Raw genomic sequence first — 21,799 nt, forward strand, 5'->3', positions numbered from 1 at the left:
GGGTTATATACTAAGATACATGCCATTCACTGAATCTGTGAAAGAAAAAATGCTGATGATTTTTAAAACTCTAATCAATATTTTTGGTAAATTTTTTTGAAAGAGAAATTAGCACAGAACTGTATCTATAAAAGTAAATGTTAGCCCATCACTTTGATTACAAAGAAAATGTCTTAATTGTCTTTGTAATATTACAAAGAATACACAAATGTTATTTCAGTGTTTTTTCTTTAAAGATAATAAGTTGGCCAGAAAGTTCATAGATAGAAACAGCATAACCATACAATGTTCACATATATTTTGACCAACCCAGTAGTTCACATACATTTAAAGATATTTTTTCTTTGAGACTAGAACTACTTTAGTTTGCAAGCATTTTTATGGCAAACATTTAAGTGCATTTTAGTTTATACTTTACTCTTTGTTATGGTTTTTGGTTGACTTTTAGGAAACTGAATGACACTTTTAGTTAGACTAATATAGATTCTTATAAAAATCATACTTTGATCTGCAAAAGTGTTTCTGCTTGGGTCTGCTTATTTGAACATCATAGCCATTTAATATATTTTTTTAAAAGAAGAAACAAAAGTGTGATAAAATTTTCACTCTGACATTTTCTGAGAGAAAAGTCAGAGAAATGAATCTTAATCCAAGAATTCAGTTGTCTTTCTTATTGGGACTATTTCATTTCAATACACCAATTTTTAATACACCTTGCCAAATTGTGTATGAGTATTCAGAATATTTGGTGGTCCATTTAAAAACTATTACAGTTCTGTTTTACCATAGGAAAAACACTTGAAATTAGCTATAATATGTTAATTTTGCATATAGTCTAAAAGTTGAAAAAGCTAATGTTTTGCCCAGATTGGCCTCTTTTCCTTCACTTTTACTCTGACATAAATCTGCCCTGTTGGAGAGTGCAGTAGAAGATATGTGGTAATGGAAGAAAGAATTGATATTTAAACCCATTTCTAATTATAATTTTACTATGACCTGAGAGCATGATAATTTTTGTCATCTGTACCTGGAAAATTTGGTGTTAAACACCTATCTTAACAGTAGAGGAAAAGTATCTTCAGTGATTTGAATAACCTTGTTGAGGACTGGAGAAAAAATTTCACTGAATCAAATAGTCCTTTCCATTTGGAGATGGATTGTTCTAACCAGAATTCAAAGAGGATACTCCTTTGTTGTGCTGATGGTAGTACAGGAAGCAGGCACAAGATAACTTGGGGAAAATGTTTCTAGAAATGAGGAGCAGGCTATTAAGAACAAACAGTGGAAAATGTTGTTTTATTTGGAAAAGAAGTAAATGATTAGAATTAAGAAACATAATAAAGTTGCTATAATAAACATAGAAAACGCTTAAGAGTAAAAGTTAATAGTGAATTTAATTTTCTCTTTTGAAGCTAAACTTATGTTAGATGGCTAGGCAGCCATAGGACTGACTGCCAGCCTAGCCGCTCATCAGCAGCCCATATGAACTACTGAGAACAATGTTTAAATTGGTAACAAATACTTTGTTGCGAGTATGTCTAAATACAATTCTGTGGTCATTCTGGTAGTTAATTTTGCCAGAGAAAAATTAAAAGTATAATACTATAATAAGAATGCTGAAATACTGACTTTTAGTACTTTGCTGATAAAACACACACATAAGCATGGGTATTATATATGCAGAAATAGGAAAACAAGATGATTTTGCAAATTGTAGTGCTGAGATACAATAATACCTACTGTCAACACTTTGAAACATCTCTACGTAAATGACCTTGTTGATGAAGTTGGCAGTGTGTTGCTACTTTTTTGCATTTAGGTCCTTAAGCAGTAACATGCTGTATAGGAATCTGCCTGGAATGAGAATTCAAGAATTAAAAGATACGCTTGTCCTGCCCAAGGTTTGCAATATGGGTAGAAATTTTATAATAGTGGAAGATTTTCCTTGTGATTCTTGCCAGATTAACGAGCGTGTGTCAGAACCCTTATTCTAATGGGTTTATTTTCCCGAGGGCTAAAAGTCACCCTCTGATCTTTATTTGTTTTATGATTGAAGAACTCGAAGAAGGAACATTAAGCTTGTGATTACTTTGATCAGCTAGTTCTTTTTAATACACAGGTGATCTGAATCTTAATGTGGTAGCAATGGCTTTATCGGGTTATACGGATGAGAAGAACTCCCTTTGGAGGGAAATGTGCAGCACTTTACGATTACAGTTAAACAACCCATATCTGTGCATCATGTTTGCATTTCTGACAAGTGAAGCAGGATCTTACGACGGAGTATTGGTAAGCTAAGCTGATTTCTGTTTCGTGAGACTCTTCTTTTAAGATAGGAGTTTTTAATACAACTTTGTTAAAATTTGCAAATGTCACTTGCATAAAGTAACATTCTATTTTGATGCATTTATATTATTTAAAGCAAGGTATCTTAAAAATTTGGAGTTCGTTGATAGCAAACTGAACTTGATTTTTTTAGTGGTTTTAATAATAAAATTTAGAGACATAGAAGGATTAAGATTTTATACTTTAGCTGAGGAACTGAGCTCTGGCACTCTACAACTCCAGTTACATATATTTTATATTGAAATATAATCTTTTAAATGTGCATATACTGTTTTTTCTTTTTTTTTTTCTTTTTTTAGTTAAGTGAATCAGTGCACAATCACTGATGATCAGGATGTCCAAGTATCTTGTCTGAGTGTTTGTCCTTTGCAGACATGCAGACGTGTTCCAGTTTGGAAGATAAATGATCACACTACTTATAGTGGACTATTTTATTTTTATTTTTTCACTATTTGGTCTTTTCACTGCTATTTTTTCTTTCCTCTCTCTCCTGCTTTAACCCTTATGACCACATCACTAAATAGGTGCTTTATCACAAAGTGGGAGAAGAAAGAAAGGAGTGAGTGGTGTTCATCAGTTTTATTATTGGGTTTTAAGCTTCACCTTGTCACCACAGCTTTATTGGCGTTTGTTGGGCTTCTTTCTAGCACTGAGAAGAGCTGCCAAATGTGAAACGTATTTCTATTTTTTTTTTTTTTTTTGCCATTGTAGCACTTTTAAAAATACACATTGATAATTGATTTAAATGTCAAGTCATAAGAATTTCTAAAACCATGTATTTTATTGAGATATCTTAATGAATATGTTAATAAATGTTGTTGGTGTTCCTTTCGACAATTATTTAGTTTATGTGTTTTGTTTACTTTTAGCAAATTACTATTGAACTTTTTTAACTACTTCATATTAATATCCAAGAGCACGTTGGGGTTTTTTTGCCTTGTTTTTACTATTTACTACTCTTTTTGTTAAATAGAAGACTTTAAACGTTGCATCTTGAGAAAATAAAATACTTTTAGGAAGTAGTAGAAGATAATGAAGACTAGAAAAAGAAGTGGATTGTTTAGAGTTTAAATTGATAGAGAAATATATTGTCTAATTATTAAACTTCTGTGTTTCCAATTAAGTGATTTATTAAAAATACCCTCTTTTCTTACACCTAAATAAGGGATATCATATCTTGAGTAGAAAGTTTATATTTCCAAACTGTGTCAAGAGTGTACCTAATTAAACTTTATATGTAAGTAATAATTATCATTGTTCTTTTTTAAAAAAATTATAAGTTACAGTAATCTCGTGAATGGTTTTGAATTGGGAAATCAGAAGATATAGGCCTGAGTCCTTGCTCTCAGTTACCTAAGCTAGTCAGTTAACTTTTCGAGGTTTTAGTTTTTTCATCTGTAAAATGGGACACATAATATTTATAACTCTCTCCAGATCAAAAATAGTAACACATGCAACATAGTTCAAGAGTTAAATCTAGTTTATACCAAATATTTGTCTGTCTAGTTTGTCTCCTCTTTAGGGCAGAACCATATTTTATAATTGAGAAAATACAACCAAGGTATCAACTGAAATGAACCTATGTTTAAAGGAGGAAAACCGTACTTCATGGACTGACTTCAATAGAAACAGGATCTTTTATCCACCCTTAAACTGTATTTTTACTTATCACAGAACTAATTGTACCTTCTACATTTATGGTAAACACTTTTCAAAATAGTATTTTACAATATTGATAAGTATACAAAAACTTAAGAATGTATTGTAACGCCTCTTATTTTGCTACAAGCCACCTACCTATATGACAGTATTTTACTATAGCCACAAAAGTGTGTCTGTTTACTTAGAGTATGTTTTAAAACTTTGAGTTGAGAAACATGTATTGATATTTCTAAATCCTGTGTTAGTATATTTACTGATAAGTCACAGATTTCCTAAACTTGGTGATTAACTTAGAAGCCAAGGAAAGGTTTCCTCAGTTTCTCCTGAATAAATTTCAATGATGAAAGGATTATTGGCATCTTAAATTTGATAAACTGTACACCATTGTTTTTGTTTTATGTTAAAGTTATATAAGACTGAACTAGTTTCAGTTTTTTTTAAGTAAATTGGTCAGTTTAGGAGGTACATCTTTACTTTGTATGAATAACCTTAGCACTGAGTTTTCTGAGCATTACATTAAGAAAGGCATCTTAGGCAGTTCATGGCTCTGCCAGTATACACACAGTAACTTATTAATACATTTGAAAATCAAGTTGTATATTAGGTACAAAATATCTAGTCTGCAAAAATTTAAAACTCACAACACCTGAAAGTAACTCCTTGCTTCTTCTCTTTTTTCAGTATGAAAACAAGGTTGCTGTACGTGACAGAGTGGCATTTGCTTGTAAATTCCTTAGTGATAGTCAGGTAACAACTAATTTAATTTGATATTTAAATTGATTACCACTTACTGTCAGTGGATTAAAAACTAATCTTTATGTGTAAATATGTGTCTATGAGGTTTATATAAAAATTCTTCTAAAAAGTGAGGTAATTTCTTTTAGATTGAGACATAAACATGTATCATATCTAAATGTATTTATTTAAGAATGCTTACTTAATAAGAATCTACTGTTCAGCACAGGAAACTATACTTAATGTCTTGTAATATCTGTAAGGGAAAATAATCTGAAAAAGAATGTTGTCTATATGTATATATATTTTATGTACAGCAAAGTGATTCATATATGTAGATATACAACAGCAAAGTGATTCATGACTGAAACTAAAACCAGTATAAACCAACTATACTTCAATTAAAAAAAAGGAGTCTGAGTTAATAGTTTGTTTCTGCCGTGATGAGTCAAAGTAGTCAGTAGGTAAAGCTGTTAAACTTTTTAGTTTAACATCTCTTAGTAATGCTACATTAAAGAATTTCTTCATTTCTAATACAATAAACAGTAGTATGTGAGGGTTTGGCAACCCACTCCAGTATTCTTGCCTGAAAAACCCGTGGACAGAGCAGCCTGGCGGGCCAAAGTCCATGTGGTTGCAGAGTCAGACAGGACTTAGCAGCTAATACTTTCAAATGAATATACTATGTAGATAGTGAGAGAGAAATGTACATAACTAGCTAGTAATACAGTGTGCTAAGTACAATAGTGAGACAGTGCTAGGGGAACATAAAGCAGTCTTGGCTAGAGTTTGGGGCAGGGTGAAGTCATGGGGTTGCAAAGAGTTCGACACAACTAAGAGACTGAGCATGCATGCAGCACAAAGTCAGGGAAGACCTTATAAGAACTGTTTTTGTTTGTTTGTTTGTTTAGGATAAGATAAAGGACTCATGAGCTTTATTGGATCAAAATCCCAAAAGAGATTTTCAAGGTTTTTTTTTTTTGCTTTAATTTTATTGCAGTACAGTTGTTTTACAGTGTTCTGTTAACTTCTGCTGTGCAGCAAAGTGACTCAGTTATGCTTATATACATTCTTTTTCATATTCTTTCCCATTATAGTTTATCACAGGATATTGAATATAGTTTTCTGCGGTATACAATAGGACCTTCTTGTTTATCCATCCTACATATAAGAAATGTTTGTTGTTGATCATCTTGAAGTTCTCTTCCAGTTCGGATTCCATGACTGTTACATCCTTATAGCCATCAAGAATTTTGCATAATAATGACTATTGTTGCTCAGATGCTCAGTCATTTCCAACGCTTAGCAACCCCATGGACTGCAGCCCGCCAGGCTCCTCTGTCCATGGGGTTCTCCTGGCAAGAGTACTGGAGTGAGGTGCCATTTCCTCCTCCAGGGGATCTTCTTGACCCAGTGATCCAACCCGAGTCTTCTTTCTGTATTGGCAGGCAGATTCTTTACCACTGGTGCCACCTGGGAAGCTCAATAATAAGGACAGTTTTCTTTAAATTTAAAACAGTAAATTGTCTGTGGATCTTTTATAGAACAATTAACAGAACATAGTAAATACCTTTCCTTTTTAAAAAAATATTTTAAATGATCATGGATGCTGTATTGTAATTATAATAGATGCACACTTAGAGATCACATATCTAGGTTTTTACAAGGGCTTTTGTTTTAAAATGTTTTCCATTAAGAGTAAAATTGTTCCAAATGTAGAATTTATGAAGCAGAAAATACCAATAGTGAAGTGGATTGCTTTAGAAAAATCACTTTGAATTTTCCAGTTAAATAGGTACATCGAAAAGTTGACCAATGAAATGAAAGAGGCTGGAAATTTGGAGGGAATACTGCTTACAGGCCTCACTAAAGATGGAGTGGACTTAATGGAGAGTTATGTCGACAGAACTGGAGACGTCCAAACAGCAAGTTACTGCATGCTACAGGTTAGTGCGGTGTGGCGGCGGCAGTTTATTAAGGAGGAAAAAATGGCTTAGCTTTCTCTTTTCTTCCCTTACGGAGCGGATATGCTCATTTGCTTACTTAGGATCTTTAGGAGACATTTAACTTTAATCACTTGATCTACAAAAGACTTCTGCCTTATTTTATTGTCCCTAAGCCCTGGCGTGCTGCAATTCATGGGGTCGCAGAGAGTCAGACACTGAGCGACTGAGCTGAACTGAACTGAACTGAAGCCTCCTGCATTGGGTTAGCCAGTTTTCCTTACCCTTTGGGAAGTGTCGGTCTTAAGTTTATGCAGAGTTCAAATGAAGCAGAAAAACCTCTCTGATTTTTCTGATTGTTGACAGAACAACACTGTCTACAAAGAGATTGCCTTTCCCTGATCTGAATTGCAGTACCTCTTTCTTGAAGTACAGAAGGCAACTTACACTCAGCTCTCAGCTCTCATTATTCCCTTTTATTCTCTCATTTCCTCATTTACTAAATGAGCATGACTCGGAGTAACCATTCATCTGTTTTTCTCTCAGTTTTTACTGCCCACTGATTAAAAATGGATTCCTGGCGAAGATTCCCTATAACTTTGCTTTTGTTGGAAAACTGGTGACATTTTAGAGCATTTTCCTGAGATTTCCTTAGCTCTCCAGCAGATCTTACCCTTTCCTGGTGTTCTCTTTCCTGTTCTTGTCCTTTTATGCAGTATAGTAGCATGCTGCATACTGAGTAAACAAAGTAAAATGCCTCCTCCCCCGACCCTCCCTTCTTAGGAACAAAAGTAAATACTGGCCCACAAACCACAAAGTAAACTTACCATAAGGTGTCAGGCTACTGTCCTTCTATAGCATAAGGTGTCGTTGTTTTGTTACCAGAATGAGTTTACATCTATTAAATCATGGTATAGATATATGGCTTGAAATACAAGTGGTTGGTAATCTCTTAACAAGGTTTATAAAATATATTTAAAATGCAGTGTATAATTGGGTCTTGCTTTTAAAAAATCTAGTCTGATAATCAGCTGCCTTTTAATTGAGACGTTTCCTCCATTTATATTTATATGGTCAAGATTTAGTACCATCTTGCTGTTTGTTTTCTGTTTTGTTTTTGTGTTCCTTTCCTGCCTTCTTTTGGGCTAATTGAGTATTTTAGTATTTTACTTTATTTCACATGTTGACTTTTTAGTTATATTCCTTTTCATTTTCTTCTTCTTTTAAGTAGTTGCTCCAGGTCTAACAATATGCATCCTTAACTCATCAGTCAACAATTTAACTCCTCATAGTTTACAATTTGGAGAAGGCAATGGTGCCCCACTCCAGTACTCTTGCCTGGAAAATCCCATGGATAGAGGAGCCTGGTAGGCTGCAGTCCGTGGGGTCGCTAAGAGTCGGGTCACTAAGAGTCGGACACGACTGAGTGACTTCACTTTCACTTTTCACTTTCCTGCATTGGAGAAGGAAATGGCAACCCACTCCAGTGTTCTTGTCTGGAGAATCCCAGGGACGGGGGGGCCTGGTGGGCTGCCGTCTATGGGGTCGCACAGAGTCGGACACGACTGAAGCGACTTGGCAGCAGCAGCAGTTTACATTTCACACGTGGTACATCATGCTTCCTACTTCACCCTTTCTCCTCACACCTGACATTTTCTGCTTTTTGCTTCGTATTTCATGTTTCAAAAATGTTATCACAGTGTAATTCCATTTACAAATCTCCCTCCTTTTTCTATTGTCGTGTATTTTGTTTCTACATACATTATAAACTCCAACTTATAGTTTAGTATTTTTGCTCTTAATAGTTGGTTGTCTTTTATGTAAATTATATGAAGAATGAAAATACGGGCTTTTATATTTGTTTATTGGCCATGGTTTTTTTGCTGTCCTTACATTAGACTCAGATTTCATCTCTTGTCATTTCCCTTTGGCCTTTGTCTTTAGCATTTCTTATAGTTCAGAGTTGCTGGTGACAGATTCTCATAGCTTAATTTTAATTGAAAATATCTGTTTTATTCATTTTCTTTCAACACTTTAAAGATGTGGTTTCACAGTCTTCTGGCCTCCATTTTTTCTGATGAGAAATCAGGTATTATTGTCTTTGTTTCTCCTGGGCTGCTTTCAGAATTTTCTTTTTGATTCTTAGCAGTTTAAACCTTGAGCCTAGTTGTGGTTCTCTCATCCTGCCTGTGATTCACTCAGGCGTTTGGATCTGCAAGTCAGTGTTTTTCATCAGAGTTAGGAAGTTTTCAGGCATTATTTCTTTTAAGTATTTCTTTTTTTACCTCAGTCTTATTCTCTCCCCTTTCTTGGACTATTACTGCACATGTATTAAACCTTTTTTGATTTTGTCCAGTGGGCATCTGAAGCTGTGTTCATTTTCCTTTCATTTGTCCCGCTTCATCAAACTGGATAAATACTATTGATGTGTTAATCAGCTATTCTTTCACCTTCTATCTGATATTAGTTTTTCCAGGGAATACTTAATTTCAGTTATTGTACTTTTTAGTTCTAGAGTCTCAATTTTTTGTTGTTGTTGTTTACATTTTTCAGCTCAGTTCCCTGTCCGTTTATAATTAAAACCCTATTCTAAGTCTGAATACATGTCTAATAGTTGCATTGAGGTCTTTGCTTACTCTAACATAAGGGCTGTTTAAGGTTTAGTTCTATTAACTTTCTTTTTCCTTTACTTTGAACCATGATTTACCTGTTTCTAATATGTCTAGTGTTTTTTTATTGTTCAGTACTGGACATTGCTTGCAGTCCATTATAGAAATCTGGTTTCTTTCCTGCTGAAGTACATTGGTTAATGCTTTTGGAAGTTTGGTTACTTAGTGATCACTTTGGTCTTAAATTTTACTACTATGGGAAGCCCATAATATTTCCCAAGTCCTTCTGATTTGATCAGACCTAACCTCTGACCTGTTTTCTCTGCACACATTTTCAGAATTTGATTTTAACTTTTATTGAAATGGTTCTAGAGAAGACTTACTAAATATGAATTGACCAGATTCTTTCTTAGTTTATCCTTAGTCCCACAGAAGGGAAGAGTGGGATAGGAAAATTTCTGATTTTTCTGTGAGTCTTCTTTTTAAATCAGGGATTTAGTTCTGGTTGCTGCTGCTAAGTCGCTTCAGTCGTGTCTGACTCTGTGAGACCCCATATAACGGCAGCCCACCAGGCTCCCCCGTCCCTGGGATTCTCTAGGCAAGAATACTGGAGTGGCTTGCCATTTCCTTCTCCAATGCATGAAAGTGAAAAGTCAAAGTGAAGTTGCTCACTCATGTCCGACTCTCAGCAACCTCATGGACTGCAGCCCACCAGGCTCCTCCGACCATGGGATTTTCCAGGCAAGAGTACTGGAGTGGGGTGCCATTGCCTTCTCTGTTAGTTCTGGCTGGTTGGTCATAATTAGGAGTACAGTAGATGTTTACTTTTTTAAAAAGTGAAATTGTCAGCTATTTTTCTTGTGTTCTTTTAGCTAAATTTAACTCTGGTAATTGAAATTAATACTTAATTACTAGGTGAGAGATGTGCTTCTTCTGTCTTGATGAGTTGTCTAAAGGTAGATTGTCTTTATTAGCTGTTACAGGTTTCTTTTTTCCATAAGATGAATGCGAACTGCTCTCTGACATTTCATTTTCTCTGTGGCCCCAAAACTGGAAAACCTTGGCTTCAGATTAATGCCCATTGGATCATTGAGGATAGAGGCTTTTTCTGCTTTGTTCATGTGAAGATAAGGATGGTATCCTGAACAGAGCTAAAAGCAATATATGAAAACTCAAAGCAAGCGTAGGTGAAATGTGGAATGTCACAGCTGCCAGAGAAAATACAGCTTTCAGAAAAGTCTGGCAGGAAATTGAAGTTGTTAATGAGAAGGAATCTAAAGTAAATTTAAGGGAAAGAAAGTATTCCTTTTCACCATGGCTTAGGGGTCAAAGAACTAAGCATTTTTTGTTCAGTTTTGGGTTCTTTCTTGCCTTTTTTTTTTTTTTTTTTTTTACTTTTAAGGAAATAAATACATGTTTTAGTTGAAGGCCAGGCAGAGAATAAGCAGTTTTAATTTTCAGATAGATAGGTATACTAAAATGGCAGCTGAATTCACAGTGCAGTGCTAGATTGGAAGCACCAAGCTCAGTATTATTTTAAAGGTGATTGAGCAGTTTTGGTGTGTATTTGGAATGAGTAAATATATTTTGTCAACCTAGAAGTTTTAATTGTTGGGAGAAAAAAATATTTGCATCATTTTTTGATTTTACTGCATTCAACCAGGGAGGTGAATTGATTGCTCTTAGGTCTTTAAACTTAAGTAAGAGAGAATTACACTTCCCTGGCCAGGCATAATAGTACACAGTGCATATGTATGTCATTGGTAGAAGCCAGTTTAAATTAATGGAGCTTCCATCAACTGTTTTATCTGTATCCTCATTAGGAGCCGGCTTTTGGCAAAAAGGTGGCCTGTTCCTTCGCTTGTGACTCACACTCACATGTTGCCTAGAATCTTCAGGCTTAGCCAGGAAAATTTTAAAAACTGAAATAATTCATGTTTTCTTTTTAGGGTTCTCCTTTAGATGTTCTTAAAGATGAAAGAGTTCAGTACTGGATTGAGAATTATAGAAATTTGTTAGATGCCTGGAGGTTTTGGCACAAACGAGCTGAATTTGATATTCACAGGAGTAAGTTGGATCCCAGTTCTAAGCCTTTAGCACAGGTAAGTGTACTGTTTTGGAGAGAGTCAAATTGTAACATGTACCTAATAGCCCAGCCAAAAAAAAGAAGTGTTTACAGCATGTTATATAGGGTAAACTGAGGATTCAATTTAATAAATTGCTATTAATAAACTCGTTCTTTGCTCATGTTGACTTCCCACTGATGTCTTAGACTATACTTTGTCTTTAGTTTTCGTGTTTTTTTGGTCCTACACTTTCTCACAGTCCTCTCAGTGTCTTGCACTTTAATCTAACACAGAACAAACCACAGCAGACCTAGAGGATCTTAGGCAAACCTAACTCAGTCCTAAGAGTGTCTGAGTGAGGCTTTCTAGTCTATTCCAAGACCTTTCAAATTTTAACTACTGTATGTTCTTACACTTTGCACTTGGGTATTGTGGTTTTCTGCACTATTATATGTAATAAGGCAGGATTTGTTTAATGGTACATACATACATATCTATATGTCTAATTACACATAGAAATTTATTTTTTCAAGCAGTAGTTTAAAAAACATGAAATAAGCACTATTTAAAATAAACAAGAATTTACTGTATAGCACACTGTCTTGTTATAACCTAAAAGACTCTTGAAAAGACTCTAAAACTGAATTAACTTTGCTGTGCACTTAAAATTATACAGTATTGTAGAACAACTGTACTTTGACTTAAACAAAGCAGCATGAGATCAATTATTACATAAAGCACTTGACATGAGATCACTGTATCTGATTCCAAGCATTAAATCTCATTAACAGTCAGGTATATCCTCGATGTGAGCACTGGATGGTGCTATTTTCCTGTTTTAGAAAATTGACAAATTTCTGTTTGTATTAAAACAACCTGAATATTAGTAAAATAGTGTTACATGATATTTGTTACTACTCTGTATCATAAGTGTTTGAGAGTCTAGGAGTTTAATATAAAGGTAAAGTGAATAGTTTATATTGCTATTATTTCTAAGTTTTAGCTATTTACTGTTATAGGCTCCCTAACTCCTTTTTATCTTAGGAAATGAGTATTTTCTTTACAAGAAAATTTTGTTCAGAATATTGTATCTTTGAAATTTGTATCAAAAGTCATATTAGGATATTTTGTAATGTCCCCACGTGAACTCTTATTTAGTCTTTGTTATTCCTAAAATTTGGAATCTAATGCTTTTGAGTTTTTCTGTACCTGTCAGTGATGTTAGGAAGAATATAACTAAACAAAGTAACAAGAAGAAGTATTCAAATAAAGTAACTGCTAAGTAGAAGTCTTAGAACTAACCAGCTTAGCAGATAACTTACAGTATACAATACAATTTTGAAAATTATTGAAAAATAATTTGTTAGGATCAAACTTTAGTTATTTTAAATTCTATTCATGAAGTTTGCATTTTATTTATTTCTCCTTTCATTTGTTTTCTAGGTGTTTGTGAGTTGCAATTTTTGTGGAAAGTCTATCTCCTACAGCTGTTCCACTGTTCCCCATCAGGGCCGAGGTTTCAGTCAGTATGGTGTCAGTGGCTCACCAACGAAATCTAAAGTCACAAGTTGCCCTGGCTGTCGAAAACCCCTTCCTCGCTGTGCACTTTGCCTCATTAATATGGGAACACCTGTTTCTAGTTGTCCTGGTATGACATAATTCTATATAATAATTCAGTATACTTTTTTGAGCTGAAATTGTTTCTACGTAATTGATTTAATAATGTTGTAAATAAAAGACATACCACCTTGGTTTTATATTATTTCTAAGAGCAAGCCACTTTGCTGGCTTGGCAGTTTTTGTGTTCTATAATTTATAAAATCTATACATTAAAAGTATAATCTCTATCCACAGTATCTCTAATCTTACATGCTTACCAGTTTAAAGTTTGTAAGAAGAGCTTAAATATTAAATAATCACATACTGTTTTCTTACCACTTTTTCTAAGACGAGCTCCCTCAGATTTTATGTTTAAAAGTCCTGTGGCCTCATCTAGTAACAGACATCTTGTGCACATCAAGAACTTTTGATCATCTCAGACCACTTTGACATTTTCTCTTACTTCATCTTCAAAATCTGCCTGTGAAAATATATAGGGAAAGTATTAACCTAGCGGTCAGAGTCCTGTCCTTCTAAGTTTTGGTGTTGTTTCTGCTATGTCTGTCAGCTGTCTTGTAAATATATGTACTTTTTTAATGGTTAAAAATATTAGAATTATTGTATACTGCTTAACGTAAACATATAGAGAAAATTTTTGAGAACAGTAGATATATAATCGAATATAAATCGAATATAAATATACCTAGTGGCTGGAGATATTTCAGCTATTTATATAAGTTGAAAATCATACTAAAGCAAAAATTTTAATTAGAAACACTTGAATATCTGGCATAATGGTAAATGAATAAGGAATGAAGAACTGCATCTGATACCAGAATGCCTGTTTTAGTTCTGGCTCTGTGATGTTTAGTCTGTGAGATTGAAAGTCACTTTGACCCACTTACATACGGAGTGTTGGACTGGGAGATCCTCCTAGTTGTGAAATTTTATAATTCTCTTCTGTAGCTTATTCTTCTAAGTAGACTGTTTTATTGTTACCTTAACATCTGAAAGAGATTTGCTAGTATCATTAAGTTACTATTTTTCAAAATAGATCCTTTTTTTAAAACATGAATTTCTTTTATCTGTTTTACTTATTTTTAGCAGTGTTGCTGCTCATGGGCTTTCTCTGGATGCAGTAAGCAGGTGCTACTCCAGTTGCGGTGCCGGGCTTCTCACTGTGGTGAGAGCACAGGCCCCAGGACGTGTGGCTTAGCAGTTGTGGCGCATGGACTTAGTGGCCCTGTGGCACGTGGAATCTTAGCTCCTGGAGCCAGGGATTGAACTCATGTCCCTTGCGTTGGCAGGTCAATTCTTAACCACTGGGCCCCCTGCCCCCCCCCTTTTTTTTTTTAACAAATGTAGTATGTAATGTTTTAAATGCACATTAGTCTTGACTTGTTTTAATCAAGGACTTTCACTTTTTACACTGCATGTTGATCAATTTTTTTATGGCCTTGAAAGAAAGCATTAGTCCCTCAGTTGTGTTCAGCTCTTTATGATTGCATGGACTGTAGCCCACCAGGTTCCTCTGTCCATAGAATTCTCCAGGCAAGAGTACTGGAGTGAGCTGCCATCCTTCTCCATCTTCCCGACCCAGGGATTGCACCCAAGTCTCTCCCATTACAGACCATTTCTTTACCATCTGAGCCACCAGGGAAGGCATTGCTACTAATAAATAGATAATAACAATTTGAAATAAAAATCTACTACAATGAAAGAACAAGGAAGCAAAATATGGTGTCTAGTAAGTTCTATGTGAACTTAAATACTTAGAAATAATTGAACTTAATATGTCTTTTGGACCGTAAGTCTCAGCAAACTGTACTGGCTAGAGTGCTATTGCTTTTTGCTAGATACTAGCTTTTCAGATTTTTCTATTTTTGAAATAGGTAAGAAAAGATAAAAACAGTTTTCTAGAATTTGAAGAAAATTAAACCATAAAGCATTTTAAGCTCCGTTATAGAGGCTATTGGAAAAGGCAATGGCACCCCACTCCAGTACTCTTGCCTGGAAAATCCCATGGACAGAGGAGCCTGGTGGGCTGAAGTCCATGGGGTCGCCAAGAGTCGGACACGACTGAGCGAATTCACTTTCACTTTTCACTTTCATGCATTGGAGAAGGAAATGGCAACCCACTCCAGTGTTCTTACCTAGAGAATCCCAGGGACAGGGGAGCCTGGTGGGCTGCCGTCTATGGGGCCGCACAGAGTCGGACGCGACTGAAGTGACTTAGCAGCAGCAGCAGCAGCATAGAGGCTATTAATTTAATGAAAATTCAATACCCAGGTTTATCAAGTCTTAAAACTTTCTCATATTTGCTTCAGTTTTTTTTTAATTTGCTGTAGAAATAATTTCTTTATATAAATTTGAATATTTGTTTAATGCACTAAGTTAAGTTAAGGCTGATTGCTAGGATGACTCAAAGATCCTCGTAGAGCTTATGGTGTATAAATGTATAAATGAGCATGGATAGCTAACATAAAATAAATTATATGTTCTAGAAAATAAATACTAGTTCAGAATCTTTGGGGCTTCTCAGCTGGTGCCGGTGGTAAAGAATCCACCTGCCAGTGCAGGAGATGTAAGAGATGCAGATTCAAACCCTGAGTCAGGAAGATCCCCTGGGATAGGAAGTGGTAATCCACTCCAGTATTCTTGCCTGGAGAATTCCATGGACAGGAGGAACCTGGCAGGCTACAGTCCATGGGCTTGTAAAAAGCTGGACACGACTGAGCAACTGAGCATGCCTGTCCACAGGTCCTTTTATCTGTCATTCCCAAATCTCTGTAAGATTTGAAAAGCCAAAGTTTAGGTTTGTTTGGGGTGTTTTTTGTTTTTTGTTTTTTTTTTGAATTTTCAAAATCTCATTTGGCAAAAGAAAAAAATCTGTTCAGAATTGACATGAGGTTATTAAAGTTTTTATTTCTCTTTGTGAACATTCGTATATTTCGTCGCAGAAATACTGATGTGTTTAATTACAGGATGCTGCCTCAGGGTTTTCTGGGGGGTGTAATTTAATATTTGCTCATTATTTTTCTAACATCCCTAAATATTTCAAATTCTGAAATACACTTGGCTCTCTAAGGTGAATAAAGGGTATTTTTTATGTTTTCTAAAGAAAATATTAGGAATTTTGAAAGAAGATAACATTGGTTCTATCTGAAAAACTCTCCCCCTCCCCCCCAAAAAAATAAAGATGCCATTTAAGCTAGTCCTTTAAAGTTTGATAGAGTTAAATATGTGAAGATTTTGGAGAAGCCTGCCCAGGTTGTAGACAGAGTACAAAGTATGTACTGGAGTAAAGAGATTGGTAAAGATGGTAATTACTGCGAGTCTGTGGAGACCACTGAGTAGATGAGTGTGACAGGGTCTGGGAAACAGTGTAGGGAAGTCAGGGGAGCCTGGCTCTGATCTTTAAAGGCAGATTGGACTGAGTTAATTACGGAGTAGTAAGCGTTTTCTTAAGCAGAAGACTCTTGAATTCTGAAGTAAAATAGGACCTAATAGAAATCAAATACTGGCTCATGGCAGTGTAAAGATTCAGGTGTCCACACCTCCTTGTAGCTCTGTCTGCAGTTAGAGATGGCATCCGTCCATCATGCTTTGTGATGCAACTGCCCAGAGTTTCCATAAGTTTATTTAACTGAGGGTTGCAAAGTTTTACACGGAGTTGTGCTTTCAAAGTTGGACTTCTTTTGAAGTGTCTCATTGAATTTATAAGTATACATATTTAGTTATGCTTACAAATTATGAACTAATATTTAGCATTAAAAATTATAAACATTATCTATTTAACAGTGTTTTAGTGCCTGTTTTTTCTAAGTACTAGAAATGTTACAGTAAACAAAACAGACAAAAATCCCTGCCCTTGTAGAGCTTAACTTTTCGGTGTGATACATTTGTAAAAGTTAGATTATATATTAGTTTATTCTTCTTCTTACTATCATCATTATTGTTATTGTTATTCTAGTTAGTGCCTAAGTGAAACTCTGGTTTCCCCTTACCTATTCTGTGGCACTTACCTTCATGATTTAATATAAATCTTTTAAATTTAAAAGCTGTTTGAGGGACTTTCCTGGCAATTGAGTGGTTAAGACTCTGCTTCCACTGCAAGGGGTGCAGGCTCCATCCCTGGTGGGGACGTAAGATCGTGCATGCTGTTTGGCATGACCAAATATATACAATTTAAAAATAATTATTTTTAAAAATTGAAAAAATAAAATAAAAGCTGTTTGATCTTTAAAAGCCTTCTCGCAGGGCAGTGAGGTAGTGCTGTTATTTTAAGCTTTATCAGAAGCCAAGACTTAATCTGTCCTGGATTCAGTCTGTTTTCTCTATGGATTAGAAGTTACAAAAACAAAGAGGAAATCACCAGTGAGAACTATACACAAAAGTATAAAATGCTTTATCCTTAAAGGTCTATATTTTCTTTCTCCCCTCTTCTCCTTCCTTTCATTATTAATCGTTTTTGTTAAGCTTTTAGGAAGAATTTCAGTGTGTATATATCTTAAATCCTTGAACCACCATTATATCCTTTCATTTTCATACCATTACAAAAAGAAATAAGTATATTAAAAAATTGTTTGCAAGACTGTCCTAGCAGTAGTATGATCAGCAATGACCCAGGTGAACTTCTGAATATAGCATTATGTCTTAATAGGTACACAGTTGCTTATTTAAGCTTAATATTTTTACTTTTCTATCCTTTTCTCTATATATGGTCATAAAATATTTTGATTTGCTGTTTTAGAACGAAATGAAACATATTAAGGTGGCCAAAATTAAGGGAATGAGGATTTTTCAAGCATTGCAAGTTACATAAATGTGTGTGTGTGAATGTAAATGAATAACATTTTTCTTCCATTTCTTGTGGACTCTAGTACAGATGTATACAAATGTACTCATCACGTACTGTGATAAATCAGTCGTCAGTGAGTCTCCCACCCTGCTTAAGATAATACTGTCTGTACCAGTGCCTTGGGTCATTTCTGCCTGCCTCTTCACACCTCTGTGGGCTCCTCTTCAAAGGTCACTACTGTCCTAAATCATCTATTAATTTCGTCTCTTGCTTGTCTGTGTAGTTTTATCACACATTTACTTTTGTCTGTGTTTTAAACTCTATAAATGAATCAAATGGCATATATCCTTTGACTTGCCGTTTTTATTCGAGTTTGCTTGTTTTTTAGTTTCAGCTGTGCTGATGAATGTAGTTGTGATTTATTCATTTTTATTACTACTTACCATTTATGACTGTAACACAAATTCTTCCATTGGACATTTGTTTCTTTCCAGATTTTTACTATTATGAACATTCCTGCATATTTCTCCTTTCACTATGCACAGAAGTTTCTTTAGTTCATTTTCATGGAAGCCAAGGGATTCCCTCGTGACTCAGTGTAAGGAATCTGCCTGCAAATCAGGAGACGTGGGTTCAGTTCCTGGACTGGGAAGATCCCCTGGAGAAGGAAATGGCAACTCATCCCAGTATTCTTGCCTAGAGAATATATGGGTAGAGGAGCCTGGCAGACTACAGTCCATGGAGTCTTAAGAGTTGGACACGACACAGTGACTAAATCACCAGAGAGTTGCTGAGTCATATTGTTTGCTAATGTTTTATTTAGGATTTTATGTCTGTTCAGGAGGGAGATTGGCCTATAATCTTCTTTTTTATGTTACCTTTGTCTGGTTTTGTTAGCAAAGTTATACCTGCCTTATGAAAGGCATTGGGGAATTTCCACTCTTTTCCTATACTTTGGAAAGGTGTGTGTGCGTGCTAAGTCACTCCAGTTGTGTCTGACTCTGTGCGGCCCTGTGGACTGTACCCTGCCAGTTTCCTCTGTCCATGGGATTCTCCAGGCCCTGAAGTGGGTTACCATTTCGTCTTCCAGGGGTTCTTCCCAACCCAGGGATCAAACCCACGTCTCTCATGTCTCCTGCACTGGCAGGTGGGTTCTTTACCACTAGTGCCAATTGGGAAGCCCTGAAGTTTGTGTAGATGAAAATTACCTGTTCCTTCAGTGTTTGGTAGAACTCACCTGTAAACCAAACTTGGTGTGTTCTTTATGAGAAGATTTTTAAACTACTGATTATTTCTCTAAAATTGTTAATTCAGATTACTTCTTTTTTTTTTTTTTGCTCACTCCTGGAGTTTATTGTCCACTTGGGCAAGGCACAGGGTCATGGGGTGTGAGGAAGGAGCGTTTGTGTGGCTCGGATAGCAGAGAGTGGGATTCTCTCAACTTCCTTTTTGGTGTTTTGCTGTTTTGATATTAAAAAGTGAACTGCTTCCCTTGACTGTAGCCTGCTTGGTCTTGGGGAGAGGAAGGGAAGGGAGGGTACAGGGCAGGGGGAGGAAGAGGGCTCTGATGAGCCTAGCGCCTTGAAAGGAAGCCTGGCAGCTGGTGGTGGTCACTCAGGACGGGGGCCTGCAGTTGGTTTTGCCAGGCTGGCCGCTGGGCTGCTGCTTCCCCACAGCTTCCCGAGCCAGGTCACATGTGATCGTGCTGGTGGAGGCCTGGGCAGACTCCCGAGTGCTCTGGGGACTCCAGCACTGTGACCATGAACGGGAGAGTGGACTTCCCGAAGAAGAAGCTAGCCCACCAGTGTCCCGGGTCTGCTTTGGGGAGACCCGGGTGGTGGGGGATGACTTCCCCAGGGTACTCAGCACTTCCGCAGGAGCTGTTACTGGAAGTGGAGCCCAGGCGGCGCCGGTAGTAGTCGTGGGTGGCCACGAGCGAGCCGCTGGAGGGGATGGCTGCCATGCTCTTGCTTGCGGGCTAGTAGAAACCTCAGCGGCGACCCCTCCAGGGCCTCGGCGTGAGATCACGGACGGTGGGCACGGGGGCGCTAGGCCACAGACCCCATCTGCATAAGAAAAAGCGGGAGGCCACTCCACAAACTAGACGCGAGGGCCCGGATTACTTCTTAGTAGGTTTGATAATGTCTGTTTTTCCACTTATTATTGACTATTAAAAATACAAGAAATTCTGGTTATTATTTTTCAATCTAAACTACATTCTAACATTAAAACTGCTATTTCAATATGATGTGTGATTTGTATTTTGACATAAATTCAGATTTACCTTTTAAGAAATTTTGAATCAAGTATTATGCTATAGTTAATGAAGATCATTGTTTTTAACCCATAGGAGGATCCAAATCAGATGAAAAAGTAGACTTGAGCAAGGACAAAAAATTAGCTCAGTTTAACAACTGGTTTACATGGTGTCACAATTGCAGGCACGGTGGACATGCCGGACACATGCTTAGTTGGTTCAGGTAATCGGTACATTCCTTCTTTAGTAGGCTTGGGGTTACAGGAGGTAAAGCAGAGGGCCTTTTAAACACTTCAGGTTTATACAGCCAGAGGATGGATGGATTTGTTTTTTACTGTCACTTAAGTTAACACAGATGGCGCAGACATTTGTATCACTGGTTTGTATAATCTTAAACTATAAAATTAAATTTAAGAAACTTTAATAAATGTACGAATTAAATGTATGAAAAGCATTATTTAACTTTATTTGGGGAGAGGATATATTTACAGTTTTTTACAACTGACTGAATATCCCATCATATATAATGTCTAGTATGTATGTGAGTTAAATGATAGAATACTTGTCGAACTCCTGTAATAGTTATCTTTTATATAAGCTTGTTATGTAGAAAATAAACATTTCATACAAAGGAGACTCAAGATTATATTTAACGCTTACTTTGAGGGCTTCCCTTATAGCTCAGTTGGTAAAGAATCCGCCTGCAATGCAGGAGATCCAGGTTCAATTCGTGGGTCGGGAAGACCCCCTGGAGAAGGGATAGGCTGCCCACTCCAGTATTCTTGGGCTTCCCTTGTGGCTCAGCTGGTAAAGAATCCGACTGCAATGTGGGAGACCTGGGTTTAGATCCCTGGGTTAGGACGATCCCCAGAAGAAGGGAAAGGCTGCCCAGTCCAGTATTCTGGCCTGGAGAATTCCATGGACTGTATGGGGGTCCAAAGTCCGTGGGGGTCACAAAGAGTCGGACACACCTGAGCGACCTTCATTCTCACTTTGAGTGGTATCGGTGGCCCTGTCCACTTCGTTGCTATAACGTTTGCACCCAGTTTGTCACATGGGCTTAAATCTAAACTCTGAGCACAGACTGTTATGGTCATAACTGTAAATGGGATATATTTAGAAAGTAAAGCTGTTCATTTTTCAGTAACTTTTCCCCCATGTTCAGCTTGGTGCTTATTTCTAGTTTAATGCTTTTGGTCTTCAGGTTTTAATTCCTGTATCTTTCCAAATGCCATTTTGAAAAATTGCATTATAGATATGAATAGGCTATAAGATAAATGTGTGTACGTATGTGTAGTTTAGATTTTTAACTGTGACTTGACTTGTGTTTCAGGGATCACGCCGAGTGTCCCGTGTCTGCATGCACGTGTAAATGTATGCAGTTGGACACAACAGGGAATCTGGTTCCCGCAGAGACTGTCCAGCCATAAAATGCTGTCACCTAAAGAGGAACCTTCAAGTGCAGAGCTTCCTAATAGATGTCCTTCGTAGCTCAGAAACATACCTCAGAACAAGTCACTCATGACTTTCCTGTAATGGGAAAATAAATCATTCTATCAAATCAGCAATTTGATGTTTGAGTGATTTTGATGTACTTCACAGAGACAAATGCTGCTGAAATGAACATCAGGGTGTGAGCATGAATTCTGTTGAGTAGGTTGAAGATGTTCATTTTAGAAAGAACTTCCTCGGGTTTTGTTGAAATTATGAATGTTCTACAAGCAGTTTCTGGAATCACTAAGAACAGACCTTGAACCCATACCTGTTATGTTGAAATTGGA

At 36.4% G+C, this 21,799-nt stretch overlaps 1 protein-coding gene and 1 pseudogene across 8 annotated transcripts in view; one reads left to right on the forward strand and one right to left on the reverse strand.

Moving 5' to 3' along the window:
* MIOS (meiosis regulator for oocyte development) overlaps window positions 1-21,586 on the forward strand; it is a 37,100-nt gene extending 15,514 nt beyond the window's left edge. For 7 of the 8 annotated variants that reach the window (XM_005205180.5, XM_024990624.2, XM_024990622.2 and 4 more), the window contains exons 6-12: window positions 2,120-2,289; window positions 4,690-4,755; window positions 6,531-6,689; window positions 11,245-11,397; window positions 12,805-13,009; window positions 20,112-20,241; window positions 21,352-21,586. In XM_005205180.5, the coding sequence (XP_005205237.1) occupies window positions 2,120-2,289; window positions 4,690-4,755; window positions 6,531-6,689; window positions 11,245-11,397; window positions 12,805-13,009; window positions 20,112-20,241; window positions 21,352-21,448 (980 nt within the window). In that variant the 3' untranslated portion in view covers window positions 21,449-21,586. Of the gene's footprint in view, window positions 1-2,119; window positions 2,290-4,689; window positions 4,756-6,530; window positions 6,690-11,244; window positions 11,398-12,804; window positions 13,010-14,064; window positions 18,105-20,111; window positions 20,242-21,351 lie in introns of those variants that run through there. The other variant, XM_059885532.1, reaches the window with a different exon arrangement.
* Window positions 19,081-19,877, reverse strand: LOC101904794 (pancreatic progenitor cell differentiation and proliferation factor-like; annotated as a pseudogene).
* Window positions 21,587-21,799: the final 213 nt, after the last annotated feature.

Source organism: Bos taurus, chromosome 4, assembly GCF_002263795.3.
Source record: "Bos taurus isolate L1 Dominette 01449 registration number 42190680 breed Hereford chromosome 4, ARS-UCD2.0, whole genome shotgun sequence".
NCBI lineage: Eukaryota > Metazoa > Chordata > Mammalia > Artiodactyla > Bovidae > Bos > Bos taurus.